General features: G+C 38.7%; 2 protein-coding genes across 4 annotated transcripts in view; one reads left to right on the top strand and one right to left on the bottom strand.

Annotated features, from left to right (window-relative positions):
* CMSS1 (cms1 ribosomal small subunit homolog) overlaps positions 1-2,095 on the bottom strand; it is a 230,348-nt gene extending 228,253 nt beyond the window's left edge. Inside the window, exon 1 of the mRNA XM_042866573.1 lies at positions 2,035-2,095. Within this exon, the coding sequence (XP_042722507.1) occupies positions 2,035-2,095 (61 nt within the window). The remainder of the gene's footprint in view (positions 1-2,034) is intronic.
* Positions 2,094-21,207, top strand: part of TBC1D23 (TBC1 domain family member 23) — a 30,710-nt gene continuing 11,596 nt past the window's right edge. For 2 of the 3 annotated variants that reach the window (XM_042866571.1, XM_042866570.1), the window contains exons 1-13: positions 2,258-2,308; positions 8,128-8,239; positions 8,460-8,565; positions 10,890-11,094; positions 12,265-12,388; positions 14,346-14,470; positions 14,583-14,626; positions 15,835-15,938; positions 16,501-16,623; positions 17,658-17,750; positions 19,927-20,097; positions 20,321-20,363; positions 21,062-21,171. In XM_042866571.1, the coding sequence (XP_042722505.1) occupies positions 2,274-2,308; positions 8,128-8,239; positions 8,460-8,565; positions 10,890-11,094; positions 12,265-12,388; positions 14,346-14,470; positions 14,583-14,626; positions 15,835-15,938; positions 16,501-16,623; positions 17,658-17,750; positions 19,927-20,097; positions 20,321-20,363; positions 21,062-21,171 (1,395 nt within the window). In that variant the 5' untranslated portion in view covers positions 2,258-2,273. Of the gene's footprint in view, positions 2,309-8,127; positions 8,240-8,459; positions 8,566-10,889; positions 11,095-12,264; positions 12,389-14,345; positions 14,471-14,582; positions 14,627-15,834; positions 15,939-16,500; positions 16,624-17,657; positions 17,751-19,926; positions 20,098-20,320; positions 20,364-21,061; positions 21,172-21,207 lie in introns of all 3 variants that reach the window. The other variant, XM_042866569.1, reaches the window with a different exon arrangement.

Below are 21,207 nucleotides of genomic sequence, written 5' to 3'. Positions count from 1 at the left end.
TGAGCAAATCTGTCAAAAGCTATAGTGGGAAATTATAGTCTTGTATTTCTGCTTACAGTGTACATTGTAAACCCTTGACCTCCTATTTCTTGCCACTTGATCTTAAAGCACTTTATAGTGTCCACAAGACATGGTACAAGTTAACAATTGATGTTACATCTGCTGTACATGAGGAGCAGCAACACAAATTAAAAAAATATATGGACCTTCTACCTACTTAACTGATGGCTTGCGTCAACATCATACAACAGCAGGCTCCACATAAAGAACCTGCCAACAAGTTTGCAAAGGTGGGATCTGGGGATCAGAACGCATATATGGTGTGTACAACATTCACCTGTAACGTAAGTAGTAAAACATTCATATAGTATTGTATAATCAAAGAATATTAGGATGTTATAATCACAAAATAAACAAAAGAGTTAAGCAAAGCAGACTAAGATAACAAAAGAGAATAAATAGAAGGCTTACCCCTATCCTGGGCTCACTCACAAAACACCAGTAGAGGCAACCTCCAGAAGAGATCCTTCCCCACTCGTGGCCAGCTCTTAAATAGGTCTAGGAAAGGTGGAGCCAGCCTCCACCCCTTCCGGCAGCACAGGAGAATTGCCTTCACCTGTGCTCCTCTGGCTGACTCACTGCCCGCCTCAGGTGATCAATCAGAGGCTCAGGTTGCGACTCAGCAGTTCCCATACAAGTATTTTTGGAGTTCACTACACGTAGTGCTTTTAGCACAGGGCTGGATTAGACACCTTAGCAACCTTACAATTGCAAAAATCAGGAAGAGTTGTGTGTAACTGAGAGCTGGGGTTCTCAGCTCAAAGTCAGATGATTTATACATCATGCCAAAGGTTTATCATCAAAGCGAATAAATATTTTCCTGAAACATACTCAGTTTCTAAAAGAAAGCTGTCAAAGCTTATCAGCCACCGTATAGGTAACCTCTAGTTGGCAGGGTGAGCACAGAGGCTTGAGGAATCCTAAATACCTTATGAAGAGCACTTTTCATGGGAATACGAAGTGCTTGCAGAACACAGATGAGACTGAGAATTAAAATGAAATGTTCAGCAGCCTCATTAAGGCTTGTGATCCCCCCCTCCTTACAATATATATGTACAATTCATCTCAAATATTCTCCAAGTGCCTTTTTAAAGGAAATTGTCTGGCATAGGCTGCCCAGCGAAGCTGTGATGCCCCAACCCTGGAGGCCCTCAGAGTGAGCCTGGATGAGGCCCTGGGCAGCCTGAGCTGGTGGGTGCCAGCCCTACCCACGGTACAGGTTGGAACTAGTGATTAAGGTCCTTTCCAACCCAAAATATTGTGTGATTCTACGATAAGACACCGGGTATAAGAGCCAGATATCATCATCACTGGAAAGAGAGACAAATTACCCGCTCAAAGAGCAGTGGCTGGGGAGAAGAAGCCATTCAGCTCCTGTCCTTTCACAGCACATCACCAGGGCGGTGAGTCCACCCGCTGAGCACACGGGTGATGCACTCTTGTACCATGGGTACTTTTCCCTCCAAAGGCTCTTCTTTGGGTTTAGGATTCCCAAGGCCTTATAGAACCATACATGCGCTCACGATAACGGTCATCAGCCCACATCAAGCAACATCCTTTCATCAAGTCCCCGAGCTGCGGGAATTCAAGGAGCTTTCGTACATGGCACTGTGACACAGCGCTTGGATTTTGGCTGCTACTTCGCAGAGCCACGAGGTGGACTCGGTGATCCTTGTGAGTCCCTCCCAGCTCGAGATGCTCTACGATTCTATGACCAGCTAAGCCCGGTTCTGAACACAGCAGTTTACAGGCTAAGTATCCTCAGGGACAGCCGCCCTCAGGGCGCGTTGCCTTCTCCCCCTCCCTCCCCTCTGCTTTTAAACTCTCGTAAAGCGTATTTCTGGCGGGTGGAGAAAGAAAGAGGAAAACGTGGAGCGGGACGTGAAAAGCTGAGAGTGGCAGGGGGCAAACGGGGCTGGGAAAGCCAGCGGACAGAGGAAGGAGGGCTCAGAGCCCGCTCCGAGCGCGGCGTACCTGGGCCGCTGCCTTCCCCCGCCGCCGCCTCCCACCACGGCTCGTCCAGCGCGTCCCCCATGCTGCCAGCGCCACGCGCGCCCGCCTTCCTCTCTGCCCGGCTTCCGCACTTTGCGGCCGACGCCCTCACTTTGCGACAGCACCGTGGAGGGGCGGGCCGAAAGGTGTCGCAAAGAAACAACAACATACCGACTCCCCGGCCGTGCTTTACGGCTGAGCAGGGCGGCACGTCAACAGCTATGGCGGAAGGGGACGGGGCGCCGCCGAGCAGCTGGTGAGTTGGATGCCGCTGCGCGCCCGCCCGTTCCCTTCCCTCCCGCCCCTCCCAGGAGCGGAGCCGGCGAGCAGAAGGGGAGGCGGTGGAGAGGGAAAAAGAGATCGCCCCGTGCTCGCCACCCTCTGGGTGCCATCCTCCCGCGGGGCCCGTAGGCCCCAGAGCGGGGCGAGCGCAGCGCATCCCATGCCAGCCCTTGGAGGGTGCCGGAATGGGGAAGCGCTGCCTTCAGAGCTGAGCGGCCGGAGGAAAGGGCGCTGTCCCAGTGCTAGGCAGTGGCTTTAGGGCGGGACGGGAGCCTTTGGGAGCGGGCACTTCGTGGATTTGCTTTCCCTGCAAACCTGCCAACCGTAGGTGCTGGGCTGTTTCTAGAACAGCTCTGCTCCTCTGCCTCCCCCAGCGCAGATATTACTTCTAATGCATTTTACATTGAGTCCCTGGTCCGTTAGTGAGGGACTGCTTCTGGTGTGTGTGTAGCATCACTTCAAGCTAACAGTACCGATGGGGTCTCAGTATCAGCCACGTTTATTCACTTAAGATTTCTGAGGCTGAATTTAATCGGGTTTAAACACTGAAGTTGTTTTCACTGCACCCTGTGCTTCTACGCCTCCGTATCTTCCCTTTTCTCTTTGCGTTTCTGCATTGCATGTAGTGCTGTGCTATTGCCTTGCTCTTTGTCCCCTCCACATAGGCACTTTGCAAACAGTGTGTTGTGGAGCTGCTCCTTACCATCGTTCCCAATCTTGTTGGTTTTGCTTCTGTGCTTTGATGTGGAGGATTCTAAGTTTGATGCTTCCTGTGCCCAGGCTTCTTTGTGCATTGTTGTCTCTCTATGAAAACAACCAGAGCTGACAAGCATGCAGATGTTGCTGGTGCCTGTTCTTTGTCTGCATTGGTTTTGCAAATACAGCTCTTGGGGATGAAACAACCCAGAGTCATTTAGTAGCAAAGGGGAATGAATGGAGTTTCTTTTTTGTTTGTTTATTTAGGTTTTTTTTACAGCTTTAGTGTTTATGAAGTGTTTATACAAGTACAGTGTCTGGTACCATTATTTCTAAATAGTCCTGACTATTGGTATATATAGTTACAAAGCTAGGCAGTTCTCATGTAACTGGTGATAGAACGAGAGGGAATGGCTTCAAGCTGCACCAGGGGAGACTTTTCTGAAAGAGTGGTCAAGCACTGGAATGGGCTGCCCAGGGAAGTGGGGGAGTCACCGACCATGGAGGTGTTCAAGGAACGTTTGGATTTTGTGTTGAGGGACCTGGTTTAGTGAGAACTACTGGTGATAGGTGGATGGTTGTACTGGATAATCTTGAAGGTCTTTTCCAACCTTGGTGATTCTGTAATTCTGGATGGAGTCATTGACTTTCAATCTTGACACTTTGGAATATAACCTTGGACATAGAATAAGAGCCACGTTGAAATATCTGTGAAAAAACTTACTGCAAACCTCGTCCATTACCAATGCTGAAAGAGTATTACAGCTTTCCAGACTGCAACAAGCTGGTAAAATTCCCGTTAGGAATGAGACGCAAGGGCTTGTTCTTGACATATTTTAAGACTCAGTACTGCAGTACTACTATTCTGACTAGCCCTGTTAAAAAGTAGTTACAGCATATTTGGTACTGTATTATCGCGATATTGAAGTCTACATATAGTGCTGTGCACTAACATTCACATTGAAGAAGAAAACAAAGCATAAAATGATGCGCATGTACATCTGAACTCTGGGACCAAAAAGGCCAGCTCTGTTTTGTTGTCCTGTATTCGGTTCCTTAGAGGGATTCAAAGGCAAATGTAATTCTATCTCCAAATTCAGCATTCAAGGCCAGGCTGGATGTGGCTCTGGGCAGCCCGGTCTGGTGATTGGTGACCCTGCACCCAGCAGGGGCATTGAAACTCAATGATCATTATGGTCCTTTTCAACCCAGGCCATTCTATGATTCGTTCTACGAATGTCTTGTTTACTTCTGATTTGATATAGCTCTTGTTGAGGCATTTTTCCAGTGGTTGGGAGGATTGTAAGCTAAATTTGGAAATCATGGAAATAAGTTATATTTCTGGGGAATATGGTGGCCTTTATGTAGATGGTTTCCAGTGTTGGGAAGGTAAAAGATGGCTGTAGAAATACATTTATATTAGCCATTGACATGGGAAATGTTCACAGGCATTTGTCACTTCCCCAGTTTTCTTTTAAGTAAACCAAGTATATAATTAGAATGTTTTATAAAACTATTAGCAGTTGTGAGCTATTTCAAAGTAAAGTCATTTGCTTAAAATACAGTTTAGCTCTTCCTTCCCTGTTACAAAAATTTATTAGGAGAATAAAATAATCCAGTCTGGCACCAACGTTGATAGCCACAGTCTGTCCCAGCAGTTGTGATGGCACCATTGCTTTATGTGTGCCTATCATTGTCTTATCATGCATTCCCAATAACTGTAGCATGCAAACTGTATGTGCTTGATGTTCTAGGACACAATGGCTTTCATGGAATCATTATGATTGGAAAAGACCAGTAAGATCTAGTCCAACAGTCAGCCCATCACTACCAATATTACCCACTAACTGCAACCCTCAGTGCCACATCTACACAGTTCTTGAACACCTCCAGGGATGGTGAGTCCACCACGTCCCTGAGCAGCCCATACCAGCACCTTAATACTCTTTCAGAGAATAAATTTTTCTTGATATGCAACCTGAATCTCCCCTTGCCCAACTTGAAGCCATTCCCTCAGGTCCTATTGCTGTTTCCTGGCAGAAGAGGCCAACCTCCATATTGCCACATCCACCTTTCAGGTAGTTGTAGAGAATGATAAGGCCACTCCTGAGCCTCCTCTTCTCCAGACTGAACAATCCCAGCTCCCTCAGCCATTCCTCATAACACTTGTGCTCCACACCCCTCATCAGCTTAGCTGCCCTTCTCTGGACACACTCCAGGGTCTTGATATCTTCCTTGTATTGAGGAACACAAAACTGAACACAGAACTCAAGGTGTGGCCTCACCAGTGCCCGATACAGAGGGTAGATCACCTCTCTGCTCCTGCTGGCTGCATTATTTCTGATACCAGCCAGGATGCTGCTGTTCTTCCTGGCCACCTGGACTTACTGCTGGCTTCATTCTACCAGCTGTCAACTAACACCCCCAGCTGTCAACTAACACCCCCAACTGTCACATCTCAAGTGTCTAGATTAAAAAAAAATAGTGGAAAAAAAGCATTTGACTATTCCTGAAGATCATTGGTCTCTGGCTTGAATATCAGAGATCCTTGGAGTATGCAAATTTACTCCAGAAACACTAATAGCATTACTGTGATTTATAACATTTAAAGCCACATGCCTTGTGGGAATTAACCTTTCAGGTCATGGCTTATGTGTGGAATGGGATTGTCTACATCTTTATCAAAGCTTTGGATGGCTTCTTGAAATAGACTGCAGCCATGGTAGAACAGAAAGCCACGATCAGTGCTGCATTCTTTCCAAAGTGACTAAAAAGCTCTTGTCTGTGAGAACAGAGAACTTCCTGACTGATATTCACACAAGGATGACAAGGATCCAGATTGCTAGCAGTTTGCTGGAGCGTTTATAGTACAACACAGAGTGAAATCAGCTGAAACATGGCCGGGGGGTGTGTAATGAAGTATCAAAACCACTCTCACAGTACTTAACCAGTTAGCTTGAATACAGTATTTATTAGGAAAAAACTTCTCTTAACCATTGAGAAGTCCTCTTTTCTGGCCTCTGCACAGACTGAACAATGGTCACCTTCACTGAGTAGAAAGTACTTGTGACAGCACTTAGGAAGATTTTGCAAATTGTAATGTAATATCAACCAAACAGAGGAAGCACACCACTGCAGATAATGTATCAAAGATGATCTTGGTGTAGTCCATTTGCTGATTTTTAAGCTGTGAATATTAGGTACTTGTAAGTGCTAAGTAGCTACTCGTAGATTCGTGAAGCTTTCTTTGACAGGTATGTTTTTGTAATTGGTGTAGTTACATTTTCACGTGTTGTTCTCCATATATTAAATGACTTTTTTTTCCCCCCAAATAATTTTCTTTGAGGGACATAGAAATCAAATTTGAATATTACGTTTAAAGTCCTTGTTGTGTACAGTGCAACTTGCATGCAACTACTGCATTCATTCCCATGTTCCCGTTCAGTACTTGGCTACTATTTGTAGCAACTAACCGTATTTTGTATGTGCGATAATTCCAGCTTAGCTGTTGCTCTCTGTTGTTTGTCATGCAGGGAGTGCACAGAAATATGCAGTACAGGTGAGAGCATCTGTCTCCCTTCAGCTTATGTCTGATATTGGCTTTTACTGGCATTAGATCACCCCTCAGTTCATCCAGCTCTGCAGAGCACCACGTCTTTTACATACATGTCCTGGAAATCTGTGATTTGTATTCAGGATGAACTAATTTGGTGGTTTAATTTTTCCACCATCGATGGTTATGTACACAGTTAGACAACAGGATAAGAGATGTGATAAGAGATGTGCAAGTGTGCTCATGTATTTTTACCCCTCATTCTTCTATCAGGGAGGGGATATTTTCCCATGCAGTCTGTAAATCTATGACCTTTGGGATATTATTTTCAATACTGAAGTATATGGAAATTATTGTAAACTGTACTTTAAATTAGCAAAGGTACCCAAAGAAACAGACTGCTGGCTGTGCCCCACTGTATGCTGGAAATACAAAGTGATGCCAAGAGGTGCATTGTTACAAGGAATGAATCTTTATACTTCACTGTCTGTCCTAACAGCCATATTCTGTGTTTTGCACTGGCTATTGACTTCCTGGGTGTGTGTTTGGTTAGTCAGGTGATGACACAGAGTCATTCTTAAGGCATGTGTCAGAGCTCCTAGTAAACAGTGAAGGGGATACAGGGAGTGAGAAGCTTTGCCTAGGGGACCCATATATCTTTGCCATTGCAGTTTTTCCAGTGAACCAGATCTTTTGCCATTGCTCTGCTGCGTGATCCTAAAATAATCATCAGCTGTGGTTGTCTCATTACCGACAGCATGGGAACACTGAAATGGTCTGCAGAAGCTGTCACAGTGTGAAGCAGTCACTTCTGAATGTGCACTCTGTCGTCTATAAATGCATAATAACTTCTGTTGTCTTACTGTGGCAAACTATCATTACTGTTTAATTCTCTTGTGAATTTGTTTTTCTACTTCCTACACTATTACTAGTATTTATGTGTGTTTTATTTCAGTCTAATGCACACATCCACAGTTAGAATACTGGAACCTAAGTAAACCTGAGTTTAACTAAAAGGTCCTTCCCCACTTCAGGGAAAGATAGAGTTAGGAACTAAACATTCTAAATCTTTGAAATAAGTTTTCCATTCTCTAGATCGTTCATAATTGACCTGTAAGAACTCTGCCATCTAATTTAGGTTTAGCATTTGCTTTGAATGTAGTGTGTGTATGTGGGTGAAAATTTGCTGTCTCTATTGACTTGTAAACTAACACTGTATTTGCATTTTTATGACACATTTTCCAGCATTGTCACTTCATTAAAAAAACAAAAAACAAAAAACTGATCTGAACTTATTTTTTCTCTCGTGTAAATAGAATAGAATGAGAAGTTGAACAAACAGCCTTAAAAATAAAGGAGTGAATAGTTTAGCCTTTTCTTCATCATTGCTTCAGTAACTGGGAAATTGTATTATGCATTTACATGTGTGTCTTTTTGCTTGATAGTAGCCTCCTGTCTATAAAGACTTAAAAGCATTGCATTGTTTTATGGTTTTCATTTTGTTTTTAATATTTTTTTTTAATAAATTCGTATTGTTATTGTAGGGAAAAGGATCTTGCAGAAGCTCTAGAAGAAGGAGGCTGTGATCTTGAAACTGTGAGAAACATCATTCAAGGAAGGCAATTGCCTGCTGATCTGAGGGCCAAAGTTTGGAAGGTGAATACAGTCTTAAAAAGCAGGAAATACCTGAGGAGGTTGTGTGTGATTAGAGGTGAATGAGTTAATTACCAAGCATCTTCACAAACGAGCCAACTTGTTGATGTGTACTGGAATTTTAATATGTGTGTATGTTGATTCAGGTTTAGGATGTTATTTAGTGAGTTCAACTTTTGAGGACACTAAAATGTTCAGAATTTTTCTGTATTCTTCTTTCCAGATTGCACTTAATGTTGTAGGAAAGGGGGACAGCCTCGCATCCTGGGATGGCTGTTTAGATCTACCAGAACAGAATATAATTCATAAAGATTGCCAAGAGTTAATTGGTAAGTTAGTTGCATTTAGATCACCTATGTGAAAACTGTTCTCAGTTGTCTTAGGGCTTTGTTATTTGAATTGAATAGCCTAAATGATATTTACATTTTGGAGGAAGCTTTGAGAAGGATGCAATGCACAGGAAGTCAGAAACATTGTAAGAAAGTAATATCTGCTCAAACTCTGAGATGGTGGATCTCATGGAATTTTAAAGTAATGACTCGTAAGTTATAGCATGTGTGGACACAGTCCAATAGGATGAAGACTCCAGGAGGTTAAGAAGAAAAAAAAAAAAAAAAGAAAAAATATCTTTTTTCCAAGTTCTATCTTCTAAACTTTCCATGGTGTCCATCAAGTTTTTAATTGTCTAATTGTCAGTATTTAATCTGAAAAACTGCCATAGCACAAAAGTGCATATAACCTCTAAGAGAAGGAGCATATTAAACATCTTCCAGTTAATAAGCTGGTTTTTTTTTGGTAAGAATTATTTTCTTAATCATTCTTTTTTTCAGGAGAAATGAATGGTTGTATTTCTGAAAGTAGGGCACTGTCCTGGCACTGGAACTCGTATTCCAGCATGCCTGTAAGGAGCTGCTGCAGGATCTGATTGGCAGCTCATTACAAAAATGGCCAACTCCCTGATGGAACATTGCAGCAATGGTAGCATCAATGATCTGCTTATGGAGTCAGTGCTGACTGATCAGTAAGGATACTTCTTCCCATGGCATCAATAAGAGAATCTTCCATTTTGCTTCCTGGCACATTTTAATTTACTTTTACAGAACTGAAAATTAAGGCAGAGAATGGAGTTGTTCCATGCATGCATACATACCACTTCTAAAATAGTTGTACATTTTCCAGCTTGAAAATGTAGTAGAACTTGTTTTCCTTCCATGCCTGTCCTATAAAGGAAAGGAAAGAAAGGAGTTCAACTCCTGCCAAATCACATATCCCTTCAGAAAGGTGGCAACAAATTACAATTATTACTCATATCATATAAAATTAATCACTTCACTCTCTACATGCCATTATTTCTTCTTCCTTCTCTCTTTATTCCCAAATTTTCTAATATATAATAGTATTAAAACTGATTAATTAATTAATGTAGAGTCAGATCAGAAAAGAAGTTATATAGCGATTTCAGTTTAGGGTTGGATTAAATATGTCTTTTTCATGTTCTTGCAATGCGAGTCGTTTCCCAGTTTAAAGTAAATCTTTGGATGACATTTGTGTTTTGCATGCTATTTTTTCTTCAGAGATGCTGAGGAAAGGAAATATTGAATGTCCAATGGCTTTGATGGGAAATTATTAAAAGCTTCTGCAACAAAAAAACTTTAGTTAACAGTAGTGAGACTCAGGGGCTTCTTGTAACTGATGGGGAAAGAAGTTTACTAGAGATATAATGCCAGTACTTTTTCTGAAGTGTGCCAGCTTTTTCAGTAATAGTCTGTGCAGAAAGATGCTTTGTAAGTAATGAAAGCTGAAGCTTTGTATAAGTATCCAACTCAGCCATGATGATATTTAAGAAGTGTTAGCCTTACTACTTCAATTACAGAACTGCTTTTGTCCCAATTTTTTGTGCTATTTAATGGGTCCAGAATTAGTCTGTCAGTAAATAGGGGACATCTTAACTTTCCAGCTCCTCACAACATTTATAGGAAGTTGAACAATGTACTGCACTGTATGAAGGAATATATGTTCACAGTGTATTTTCTGACTAGCAGCAGTGCTAAACCTAATTTAAAACCTGTTTGTAAGCAAATTGTTTTCTTTTTATGGTTACCCAAGAAACTCAAACACCTTTTACGAAAATAATTTAAGAGTAGATATTAAAATGTGATTTATACATAAAGACTAGATTTTAAGTCTCTAAGCCTTGCTGATTTCAAACTACTGATATTCATGAATCTGCACATCAGTGAGCTTTTGAGGAACTGGAAGGTGTGAATTGTGAGTTGATCAGTGCTGAAATTCAAATGAAACTGTTGTGGAGTTGAGCATAAGCTATTTGCTGAGCATATGAAATAGAAATAGAAGAATTAAAGGCTCTTTTTGTTTCATTTAGATTCCAGTAAGTCTTAACTTGTCTCGTTTTGCTGTAATATTAAATGTCTTACTCTACAGAGGTTAAAAAAGTCACTCATATTTTGATGCGTTTTAAGATGTATTTCTATTAGTATTTAATCTGTGCTACTAATTTAGGGTTCTTTTTTTTGCTATTCTCTTTTTCCCAAGCATCCAGAATTCCATAGTGGTGCAGTTGCACTATGAACTAAACGTATTCACAGTCTTTGAAAAGCCATTAACATGGTTTGTATTTCTGTGCTTATTTCAGACCGGTTGTCAGTGCCAGAAGACGAGAAGTCAGTATTGCTTTTGGACATTGAGTCTGTTATTACTTTTTACTGTAAATCACGCAATGTTAAATACAGTTCTTGCCTTGGTTGGATACATCTCCTCAGACCTCTGGTTCACCTTCGATTGCCACGCAGTGATCTGTACAACTGCTTTTACGCTATCATGAATAAATACATTCCAAGGTAAAATGCTTTCTTCTGTCTGTGTGCTATTTTTAAGGGCATTAGAAGTATTTTGTGATGGAATGTGTATGTTGGTATGGACTACAGAAGCGTTGTTTTTAGCAGTGTTGTCAGATTCCCTGATATGTTGATAAATTGAACCATTTTTCAATGCCTGTTCGTTATAAATTCTTGATCAGGTGGCTTGTTTTTCTTATTCCAAGCTGGGTATGCTGTTGAGAGTTGATTACTGCAGAAAATACCACGGGAAAAAGAAATTGAAAAAATGCTTGGGAAAAACTCAAACAGGGCTGCTTTGCTGTCACTAGAAATGTTGGAAGGTTTTTGAAGTTATTTTTGGATATATATCCATCCCTAATGTTAAAATGTGGTAAGGAATTAGTGACTGACTTGCATAATTGACCATATTAGCCATTCAAACAAAATGATTTGCAAGTGTAGAATCTTATGCTAAATTCGGTAATAGAACATTATTCTTGTCACATTTTTTGTCTTGTTAACTTAATGGGAAATCAGAGATCGCGTGATAATTTCCAGAAAGAATCTCCACATGGAATTTGCTATGAATATTTCCCTGTCACTAATGTAGATGTACTTTTGTTTGAGGAAGTTAGGTTGATAACTGTATGGAGATTGGTGTATCCCATTCCACATACGCTTACTTAATGTTTTGTAGCACTTGAGATTTGTTCTTAATGCCTTATTCACACCTGCTTCTTCATTCTAAATACTACTGTATTTCCTACCTCATGAATTGACATTTCACTGTTAGTTGTGTGCAGAATTACCACCTTTTAAAATTCCATTGGCTGCTGTATTAGAATAATACTGTTTTGAGCTCACAACACTGGGTTAACTATGCAACGTTTATTTTGATATTGCAATCTTTTTAATACTGCAAATATTTGAGAAAGGGTGTAATACAGAAGTATTAAATTCTTTCTCCTGCCTTATCAGCATAGTGGCTTTTTGGTATCTGTAGGTCCTTTTTGTTTTGGTTTGCTTTTCCTGAATTTTATGAGGTATTTTGGTTTCACGGTTAGCGCTTGTAAATCACAAGAACTATGCTGGAAATTACATTATCAGAGCTGATAAAGAATTGCTACTTTAAGTCTGATGACTGAAATTTTATTGGAGAGGTTCACGATTATTTTCACTGCTTGTTTTTAGGGATTGTTTTCTGAAGGGAAGACCATTTCACTTATTCAGGTTGCTTCTTCAGTACCATGAGCCTGAACTCTGCTCCTTTCTTGATACTAAGAAGATGACACCAGACTCATATGCACTCAACTGGGTAATAAAGTGAAAGTAGGAAAACATAATGAAAACTAAATTTATCTTGCACTGAAATATACCTTACTAGTTTAGCAAAGAGCAGTACAAGAGATTACAACTTCGTAAATTGAAATAAATTACATAGCATAGTGTGGGCTTCTTTGTCTTCAGTTGTGTGATGCAAGGTGTAAGATCTTGTAAACATGACGTTTTTATTGTTCTATATGTTGACAGAGCCATTTATGTTAGGAACTATGTGGAATAACTATGAATGAGAGCAACCAATGTGGTCAAAATATAAGCAATTATAATGTTTGACATTAGTTTTTAAAGTGGGTTGTTATATGGTTGTAGATATGGAGAAATATCAGCATAACAGATCTTTCAGAATAAGCTTTCTAATTGTTTTAAGAATGTCCATTCCAACAGATAAATTTTACTACCTAGTACAGTGCTACAGCATACAGCTGTTATGCCTTGTAGAGCTTAGACATACATATATTTCACCCTTCAAGAATCATCACGTTCCAGTGTTTCTTGGCATCATCAATAAAATCACATGATATAGGACTTGCAGAACATAAATTGAAAGAAGGCTTCATTACTGTTCTCATGATCTTTTCCATAGTCTTCTGTCTTTGGCTTTACAAAATTTTTTGTAACTCCATTCACTATGTAAGTTAAAGAATAACGTATTAAACTACAAGGTTAGGATTTTGCTTGATTGTTTGTGTTTAAAAAGACTTTTTAGGCTGTTACCAGTTTTAATATTAAAATATATCCAGAAATCATTTTGTATTCTCTGGCCTTTGGCCAGTCGTGAATCTTCAAAAGAGGAATTGAGTCTACTGGGCCTACCTCCTTTTGTCTATTTTTCCCTAGTAAACAGAAACTTGTTTAAAGTTGTTTATTAAAAGTAGAGTGATTTATTAGGAAAAACATCTTCTGTTTGAAAGGATGTAGGGAAATGAGCTAATGTTACTGTCTCTCTCAGTGTCAGGCTCTCTGATGTACAAGTTTAGAGAACAATCGTAAATCTTATTTTATATAATTACATTGAAACTCACTACAAACTTTATATAGAGCTTTCTCTAAGTGTAGAAATTCATAAGCAATATTCAGAGACCTGTTGTGTCACTGTTCAGAGACATGCTGACTTCAGTGGTGTTTGATGCTGGAAGCATGGAAATATTCCATGGTAGTGCAGAAAGGCAGCTAACTAAGCTTTTGAAAGCTGTTATTTTGTTAATACAAATTTAAATGTAACAGAAAACTCAGTAAGATGCCAATGAAGCCAGTTGGGATACATTTGAATTAGGTGAGATTACAAATTTTATCTGGGATGCATAAAAGGCAATTGCTACCTTCTCTTCTATCCACTTTGAATTTTGCATTTCAGATAGTGTATTTTTAAAAGGGAGCGTGGGAACAGCCAGTTTGTTAAATGGTAATGAAAAGTTTCTGTTGCTTGCAAATGTTCAATTAGTCAGCCCTAACTAATCATAATAGAATGTTAAATAACATCATCAAACTAATGTACGACAATATTCAATTAGCTTGTTAATTGAATCCTTTTATTCTTGTTTGCTAAGCTACCTGACTAAATGTTATTAGTTTCTTGTAACTGACTTAGCATATTATATTTGGTTTTGAGTGGCCATGAGCTAAAGAGCATTCCAGTCTGATTGCTGCATCACTGGTTGAGTTTTCTCTGCTTGCAACATAAAGCTGAGTTTGCCTTCCCACAAGGAATATTTATTCACGCTAGAGCTGTAGCATTACTGCACTGTTTCCTTAAATATTGTTTTTGAATCTATAAGTCTCTTTCAGTATGTAGTACAAAGGTATATATATTTTCACATGTCTTTGTTTGTTTATTTGTTTTCTTTTAGCTGGTTGGTATCTCTTACAAATCTTATTTTGACAAGACTGTTTCTATGTTTATCTCTTGCTCACAATATTTTCTAAATTCTTAGCTTGGAAGCCTTTTCTCCTATTACTGTTCAACTGAAGTAACTCAGGCAATATGGGATGGTTATCTACAACAAGCAGATCCATTCTTTATTTATTTTTTAATGTTGATCATCCTTGTCAATGCAAAGTAAGTGTACGGTTAAATCTTTGTAACTTTCCATGCTGACATTTACAATTTATTTTTTGTTTCATTTTGGTTTCACTGTCTTAACCTTTGCCTGTGACTTTACTGTTTTCAGAGATGTTATCTTAGCACAGGAATCAGAGAAAGAAGAAATGCTAAGTAAGTATTTCACTTATACATCTACTGGTGAAATATTCACCATATGGCACAATCCTCTTTGTTTATGTTTATTACTAAATAACTGAATTATCACTTAACTGTTTACCCACTCATCTTTCTCATTGATACATCCTCTCACATACTAATTTCTTTCTTGTTCTTTTGCTGTGTTACATCTGCCTTGTCCTGTTTTCTTTCATTTCTTTTTAGCACTCCCACAGCCAGTTTTCTTCATCAGTTCAGAGTAATTGAAATAATTTGTTTCCAAGCTCAAAACAGCAACTTTCAAATCCTTTTTTAGAACTATTGCAGTTGTTGCATTTTCGTGATTATTATCTTTGTATGCACTTGATCCAGGCTTAATTCGTTGCTCTTTTCATAGCATCACAGAATAGTTTGGGTTGGAAAAGGCCTTAAAGATTACTTAGTCTAACCTTCCTGCTGTGAACAGGAACATCTTTCACTTCACGTTGCTCAGAGTTCCATCTACATTGGCCTAGAACACTTCCAGGGATGAGATATCCACAGCTTCTTCCACAGATTGTCCCAATGCCTCACCACCCTCATTTGTTTCTTACATTCAATATAAATGTATCCTCGTTCAATTTAAAACCATTTTGCCTTCTCCTGTCACTACATATCCTTGTAAAAAGTCTATCTCCATCTTTCTAATAAACACTGTTTTGTTTTAATATGATTAATAGAACTTACGTTAAATTTCTTGTGAGCCTATTTCACTACCTTTATATTTTTTTACATGGCAAAACACAATACAATCAATAAACCAGTTCTGATAGCTAAAAATGAGATTGCTTGGGGTTTTGCATCTTAGCTGCATAGTGCAGAACTGCACCCTTGTATCATTCTAGGCAGACAACAGTACAACTTGTAAGTAACCTGTTCCAGAGGGTTTTCTTGTTCAGTCTATTTTAGGAAAGGCTGCTGACTTAATGTTACAACAAAAACTGAGTGTGGTAAAATTGAACTACTCTGGATCAAAGCCTTGAATTTGTGTCAAATAGGCTTCCTTAGAATGAGGAGTAGTTTCCTTTAGAGAATGAATCAACATTCATGTTACGCTTTATTAAAAAAAATAAAAGCTTAAGAAGAGATTCAAATTAAAAAAAAAATTAGAAATAACTTAAAATATGGCTCTTCTCTGTCTGAAATAATGATGCACTTACATTGTTTCTATATGTATGTATCAGAATTTCTAGAAACTTCACCAGCCAATCTCGAAGTAGAGGATATAGAGGATCTCTTCTCTTTGGCACAATATTACTGTAGCAAAACTCCAGCTTCTTTCAGGAAGGTAATAATAAAGTAATTTTGAAATTCTTTTCTTTTTGGTGACTGAAAACTTCTACCAACAGTATCACATCATTTTATTGTGATATTTTAGGCATCTTTTCCTTATTGTTACTCTGGCAGCATTCAGTTCTAGAATCTTGGAAAGATAAGAAGTTTAAGCGAAATGTATTGGCAGGAAGCTTCCCTGCAGAATTGCTGCTTCATTACCAGTGACCTTGTTTTGCAAACCAGGTTCTTGTAAGAACAGATGAAGTACAAATTCCATGCCAACAATACTGTTTTGTAGCAGACTGCACAGCAGTCTTAGCTGTATTTGTAACAGCAAGCAGAAAACAAGTCACTTACCTGAAGTAAAGCTGTGGTCACATGCTCTGTTCTTGCAGTCCTTCCTTACTCTAAAAAATCCAACTTCAGTGAATTCATGGAATAGATTTGACTATGTGGACAAAATGTGCATATGTTGGGCTTAATATTTTTGATATTGCAAATGTATTTTTTTTTGTGCCTTCACATTTAAAGACAGTGGCTTCAGTTAACTTTTTTTTCCCCTCTTGTCTTTTCAGGACAATCACAGCCTTTTTGGCAGCAGCTTACTGGGCCTCAAAGATGATGACACAGACTTGAGCCAGGCTCTCTGTCTAGCAGTTTCAGTGTCTGAGATTCTTCAAGCGAATCAGCAGCAAGGAGTCAGTATGCTGAATTACTTTTCTCCAATTTTAAGAAAAATAAAGGAATCTCTGACTTCTTCACGTATCAGAAATACTCTGAGTGCTAACACACAAATAAATATTTGCTATTTCATGAAAAAGTATTCTTGTACTGAAGTTGTCTCCCCTTGTAAATAATCTGTTGACTGCATTACATCTGTTCTGTAGCAACCAGAGGCTACAGCGAAGGGGAACTTAATATAAATGATTTGGACCTGAGGGGTGGATGCTTGAAGTAATTCACTAATTTGAATTCCTTTCCAGATGTAGCTATTGTAGAGAAAAATTTTAAACCCACCACCATTGAGAAAAATGCTGTTTTGAAATAATGGTCTGTTGTCAGTGAGCTGCTTAAACACACAAAAAATGGATTCAAGATATTTCTGTGGTAGTTCATTGCAGACATATTTAGATGCAGGGAACAGCATGTAAGACCTCTTCATACCATGCTTGCAATTTTTGAAACCAATACATGGATAATGTTGTAACTAGATTACGGTGTTTCTTGTTCGCTGCTGGTATTATGTAGCAGCTTATAGGTCCCAACTGGAAAATGCATGTGTTTTTTCTCCTACTGCAAATAAAGTTATGCATGTACTTATATTATATTTAAGTTACTGGGACATAAATCTATCCATATGTGCTGTGCTTAGTAGAAATGAATTGTTAGATTAGAGCTTCAGAGCCTTCTTGTCTTGTTGCTGCATGTTACTGTATCCACTACATTTATTAAGAGTAGAGGTGAAATAACTGTACTGCGTATTGCACTCTGTGATCTTTTCTGATCTGTAAGCTTGTGTATCAATGAGAAATCACTATGAAAATGCTGCTGGTCATCTGGTAATAGTAGTATGGAGTTCTCAAAATAGGGTTTTCTGATAGCTAATAGCCCATTTGAAGAAGGTTTGTGAAACTTTGGAATTACTACTAAAATATAGTTGGATTGTGTACATTCCTATCACAAACTACATGATTTTAAAATTTTTCTAATAGGTAAAATCTTTCTCTTTCAGGAAGGAGTGAGGTTCTTCGTAGTGGATTGTCGTCCTGCAGAACAGTACAATGCTGGGCACTTATCAACAGCTTTTCATTTAGACTCAGATTTGGTTCGTATGATATTTGTTTCTCTACTGATTTTTGAATCCCAGGTTAAGTAGAAGGAGAGAGGAATGTCTGTCCTGAAAAACAGCTTGTCTGGACAACTGTAGTCTAGCTACATTACAATGACTCAATACTAAAGACAACTGGTGGTACCATCATTTTACTGAGAAGTGTAGTCCTTTGAGACATTGGAATGTGGGATTCCAAACTTCCTGGTCTCTGGTGAGAATTGGCAACTCGTAGAAGCAAAAGTCTAGACAGTGTTGGAGAAATCATCTCTGTGTAGCACTACAGTAGCCTGGTCATAAGGAGCACACGTCCTGAAAATGGTGTGGTTGCTCCTTTAAAATGCTGGCAAATAGCATGAGAGAGGAAGTGCATTAATCTTGGGACTGAGATGTACTATAGACTAATTACTTTATTAAAAATTTTGCTGTAGTTTCTATTTGATTATGAGTTTCTAATTGAACATTCAATCGTACTTCTATCATTTTTCCCCACATCACCTATGCTTCATTTCTGTTTTAACGCTCTGCTGTTTCATTCCATACTGCTTCCATAAATGCTCTGAATTAATTTTACTTTACATATGGCACAACAAGCTGTTTTACCTTTCTCAGTTAAGGAACACAATCCTGCCTCTAGTATCTTAATCTCTGTAGTTAAGATACTGTATTATTTGGTACGATTTGCACAAGCATAAATGTTTAGTGTTTGGGGTTTTAACTTAGATAAAACATTATTTAGGAAGAACTTCCCCAGCAGTACATGACAGTGTTTTTTTCTAGACTTAATTGAGTACCAGATTCAATAAAGTAAAAATAAGCATTATAAACTGCTAATGAAGCTTGTTAACATATGGGGGAAAACATCCACAAAAGTAATTTTTAAATTGGACGTTATTGGTTATTGCATATTTAAGTTACTCTGTAGAACTGTAAGTCAGTTGACATAGATAAGATCTATTGCAAATCATGCTGCATGAAGGTTGCCAGGCTCACCTGTATTCTTAGAAATACAGTGTGAGGAAGAAATTACAGCGAATAATCTTTGAGACAAAAAACCATTCATGGAAATTCAGTGCCTTTTGTGTATTTATCTATATTGTATTTGGATGTGGTGCTTAGGGACATGATTTAGCAGAGGGTTGTTAGAGTTAGGGTAGTATGGTTAGGTTGTGGTTGGACTTGATGATCTCTAAGGTCTTTTCCAACCTGAGCAATTCCATGATTCTATATGCAAAGAAAATACAGTTTGCTTTAGGGAAAGACTGTGGATAAAAACACAGGCAGTTTTAGATAGGTGCTAAATTTTACTGCATGCTCTAAGTAATAAAGCACCAGCACTTGGTTCTAGGAAACCCTAGTTAAAATTCAGGCAAATGTACTGATGGCTACCCCACGTGCTTTGTAATTCTTCTTTTAATCCAGTGTAAAAGCTAGGTAAGGGTGATGTTTTCCCCTGTAAATCCAGTTACAAATCAACATTTCCTCATTAATTTGATTAATTGCCTTCCTCATAATAGCAGGCAGAAATTTCAGATGTATCTAGAGTGTCCACGTTTCTCCATCTCTTTTGTGTAGCAGTGCATTGCTTTTGCATGCATAATAGGCCTTCAGGAGACCACAGCCTTAACTTTTTGAAAGTACTAAGAACTCCAGGCATCTCCTTGTATTTCTGATCAGCTTCTTTCCCTAAATCTTGATAGGGCAATGAAAAAAAGCTCTGCAAGGAGACAAGAGGAGAATCTTACTGGCACCTATAAATTCTAGGTATTTTCAAGGCTTCCAAAATGGCAAAGTTAGAAAGTGCTGTACTTGGTCATAACAGAAATCAGTTTCTCTGACATATTGCCAGCTTACTGCAACATAAAAGTTGCAAAGACTTTTTTTCCATCGTTATTTAGTGTCTGCTATTAAAATAAGCTGAGATACTGAAGTTGTATTTCCTTCCTGGGGAGTGCAGTGAGGGGAAAAAAAGGACCATTCTCCATGTTCTTTAGGAGGAAGGAGGTCTGGGTTGAGCTGTCTGATGTGTGTATGTCTGTCTGTCTGTCCAGTAAAGTGCTGATGCTGCATTGTTTGTGTTCAACAAATTACAACCATTTTCAAAGTCTGTATCTTTTCACAAGTTATGTTGCAGTGTGTTAGTGTCAAACAGACTTTCTTGTGCATTCCACAGATGCTTCAAAACCCATCAGAGTTTGCGCAGTCTGTGAAATCCCTATTAGAAGCACAAAAACAGTCTATTGAGTCTGGCTCTATTGCTGGTGGGGAACATCTCTGCTTCATGGGAAGTGGCAGGGAAGAAGAAGATATGTATATGAACATGGTGCTGGCACACTTCTTACAGGTACAACTAAATTACTGCTGATTTTAATAGTTGAAATAAAGTTTATCTGTTTGTGTGATTGATACTAAATGACAAAGTGTTTTCCCCTTCAAATATGAACTGTTTTAACATTATTTAGATTTTGTGGTGATTTTTTTTTAAACAAACCTGCATTTGATTGCCATGCTTGCAAAACTCTATCCAAGGATGTTTTCTTCAGCCAAAAATATATTTTCTGTTGCAGAAAAATAAGGAATATGTAAGCATAGCCAAAGGAGGATTTATGGGTAAGCTTATTAATAACAACTTTTGTATTAATATTGTCTTAAGAAAACAGGGTATCTTAATGTTGTTGATATTTTTATTAGCCTTCAGCTAGAAATCACTTAAATGAATGGCAAATTTGTTTCATTTGCCAGATTTATTATTTGCTCAGGTCTGCATTTAAACATGTATGGATAACTGTTACAGTGTACCTGCATTTCTGATTGGTGCAAAATTAGTGCAGAAAGCAGGGGAAATTTTCTCATCCAAGTGTTCATTCCTTGTGTTTAGTCACTGCACACTGCAGATCCATGGGAAGATGCTGCTTAATAATTATTGTGTTTTCTTAAGCTGTTAGTTCATCATTTCACAGTTGGTTGCTGGAATCAATCAGTAAGGCTCTACAGCAGTGGGATGTCTATACCATACAAGTACAGAGATATTGCTAGTCAATATGTGCAGCTACCTGTAGGATCAAAGCAGTGACTTATTTTTTGCTACTGCTGTATTTGACTTCTTTGTCTTTAAATAATAACTGTGCTGATGCCTTTTATTACTCAAAAAACAAACAAAAAATAGTTATATTATAGCAGTATCTGTATTTAACTTTACTCATTCAGATGGAGCAAAAAATTGTTTCAGATTAGTCTTGGTTATACAGTATTTTTATCTACAGATTAATGCCACTGTAATTCTGAACATTTTAACGGCCTTTTAACAGCCCTTCAGCAGCACTTAGCAGATATCAACGTGGAAGGACCAGAAAATGGATATGGTCACTGGATTGCTAGCACCTCAGGCTCCAGAAGTAGCATAAACTCCTCTGTCGATGTAAGTGAATATTAAGCTCAAGTGATTCAGTGGTTT

This window comes from Lagopus leucura, unplaced genomic scaffold (genome assembly GCF_019238085.1).
Source record: "Lagopus leucura isolate 7727_CA_CO unplaced genomic scaffold, USGS_WTPT01 Super-Scaffold_100001, whole genome shotgun sequence".
NCBI classification, from domain to species: Eukaryota; Metazoa; Chordata; class Aves; order Galliformes; family Phasianidae; genus Lagopus; species Lagopus leucura.
The sequence above is the reverse complement of the archived record's forward strand: the minus strand, read 5'-3'. Positions and strand labels throughout refer to the sequence as shown.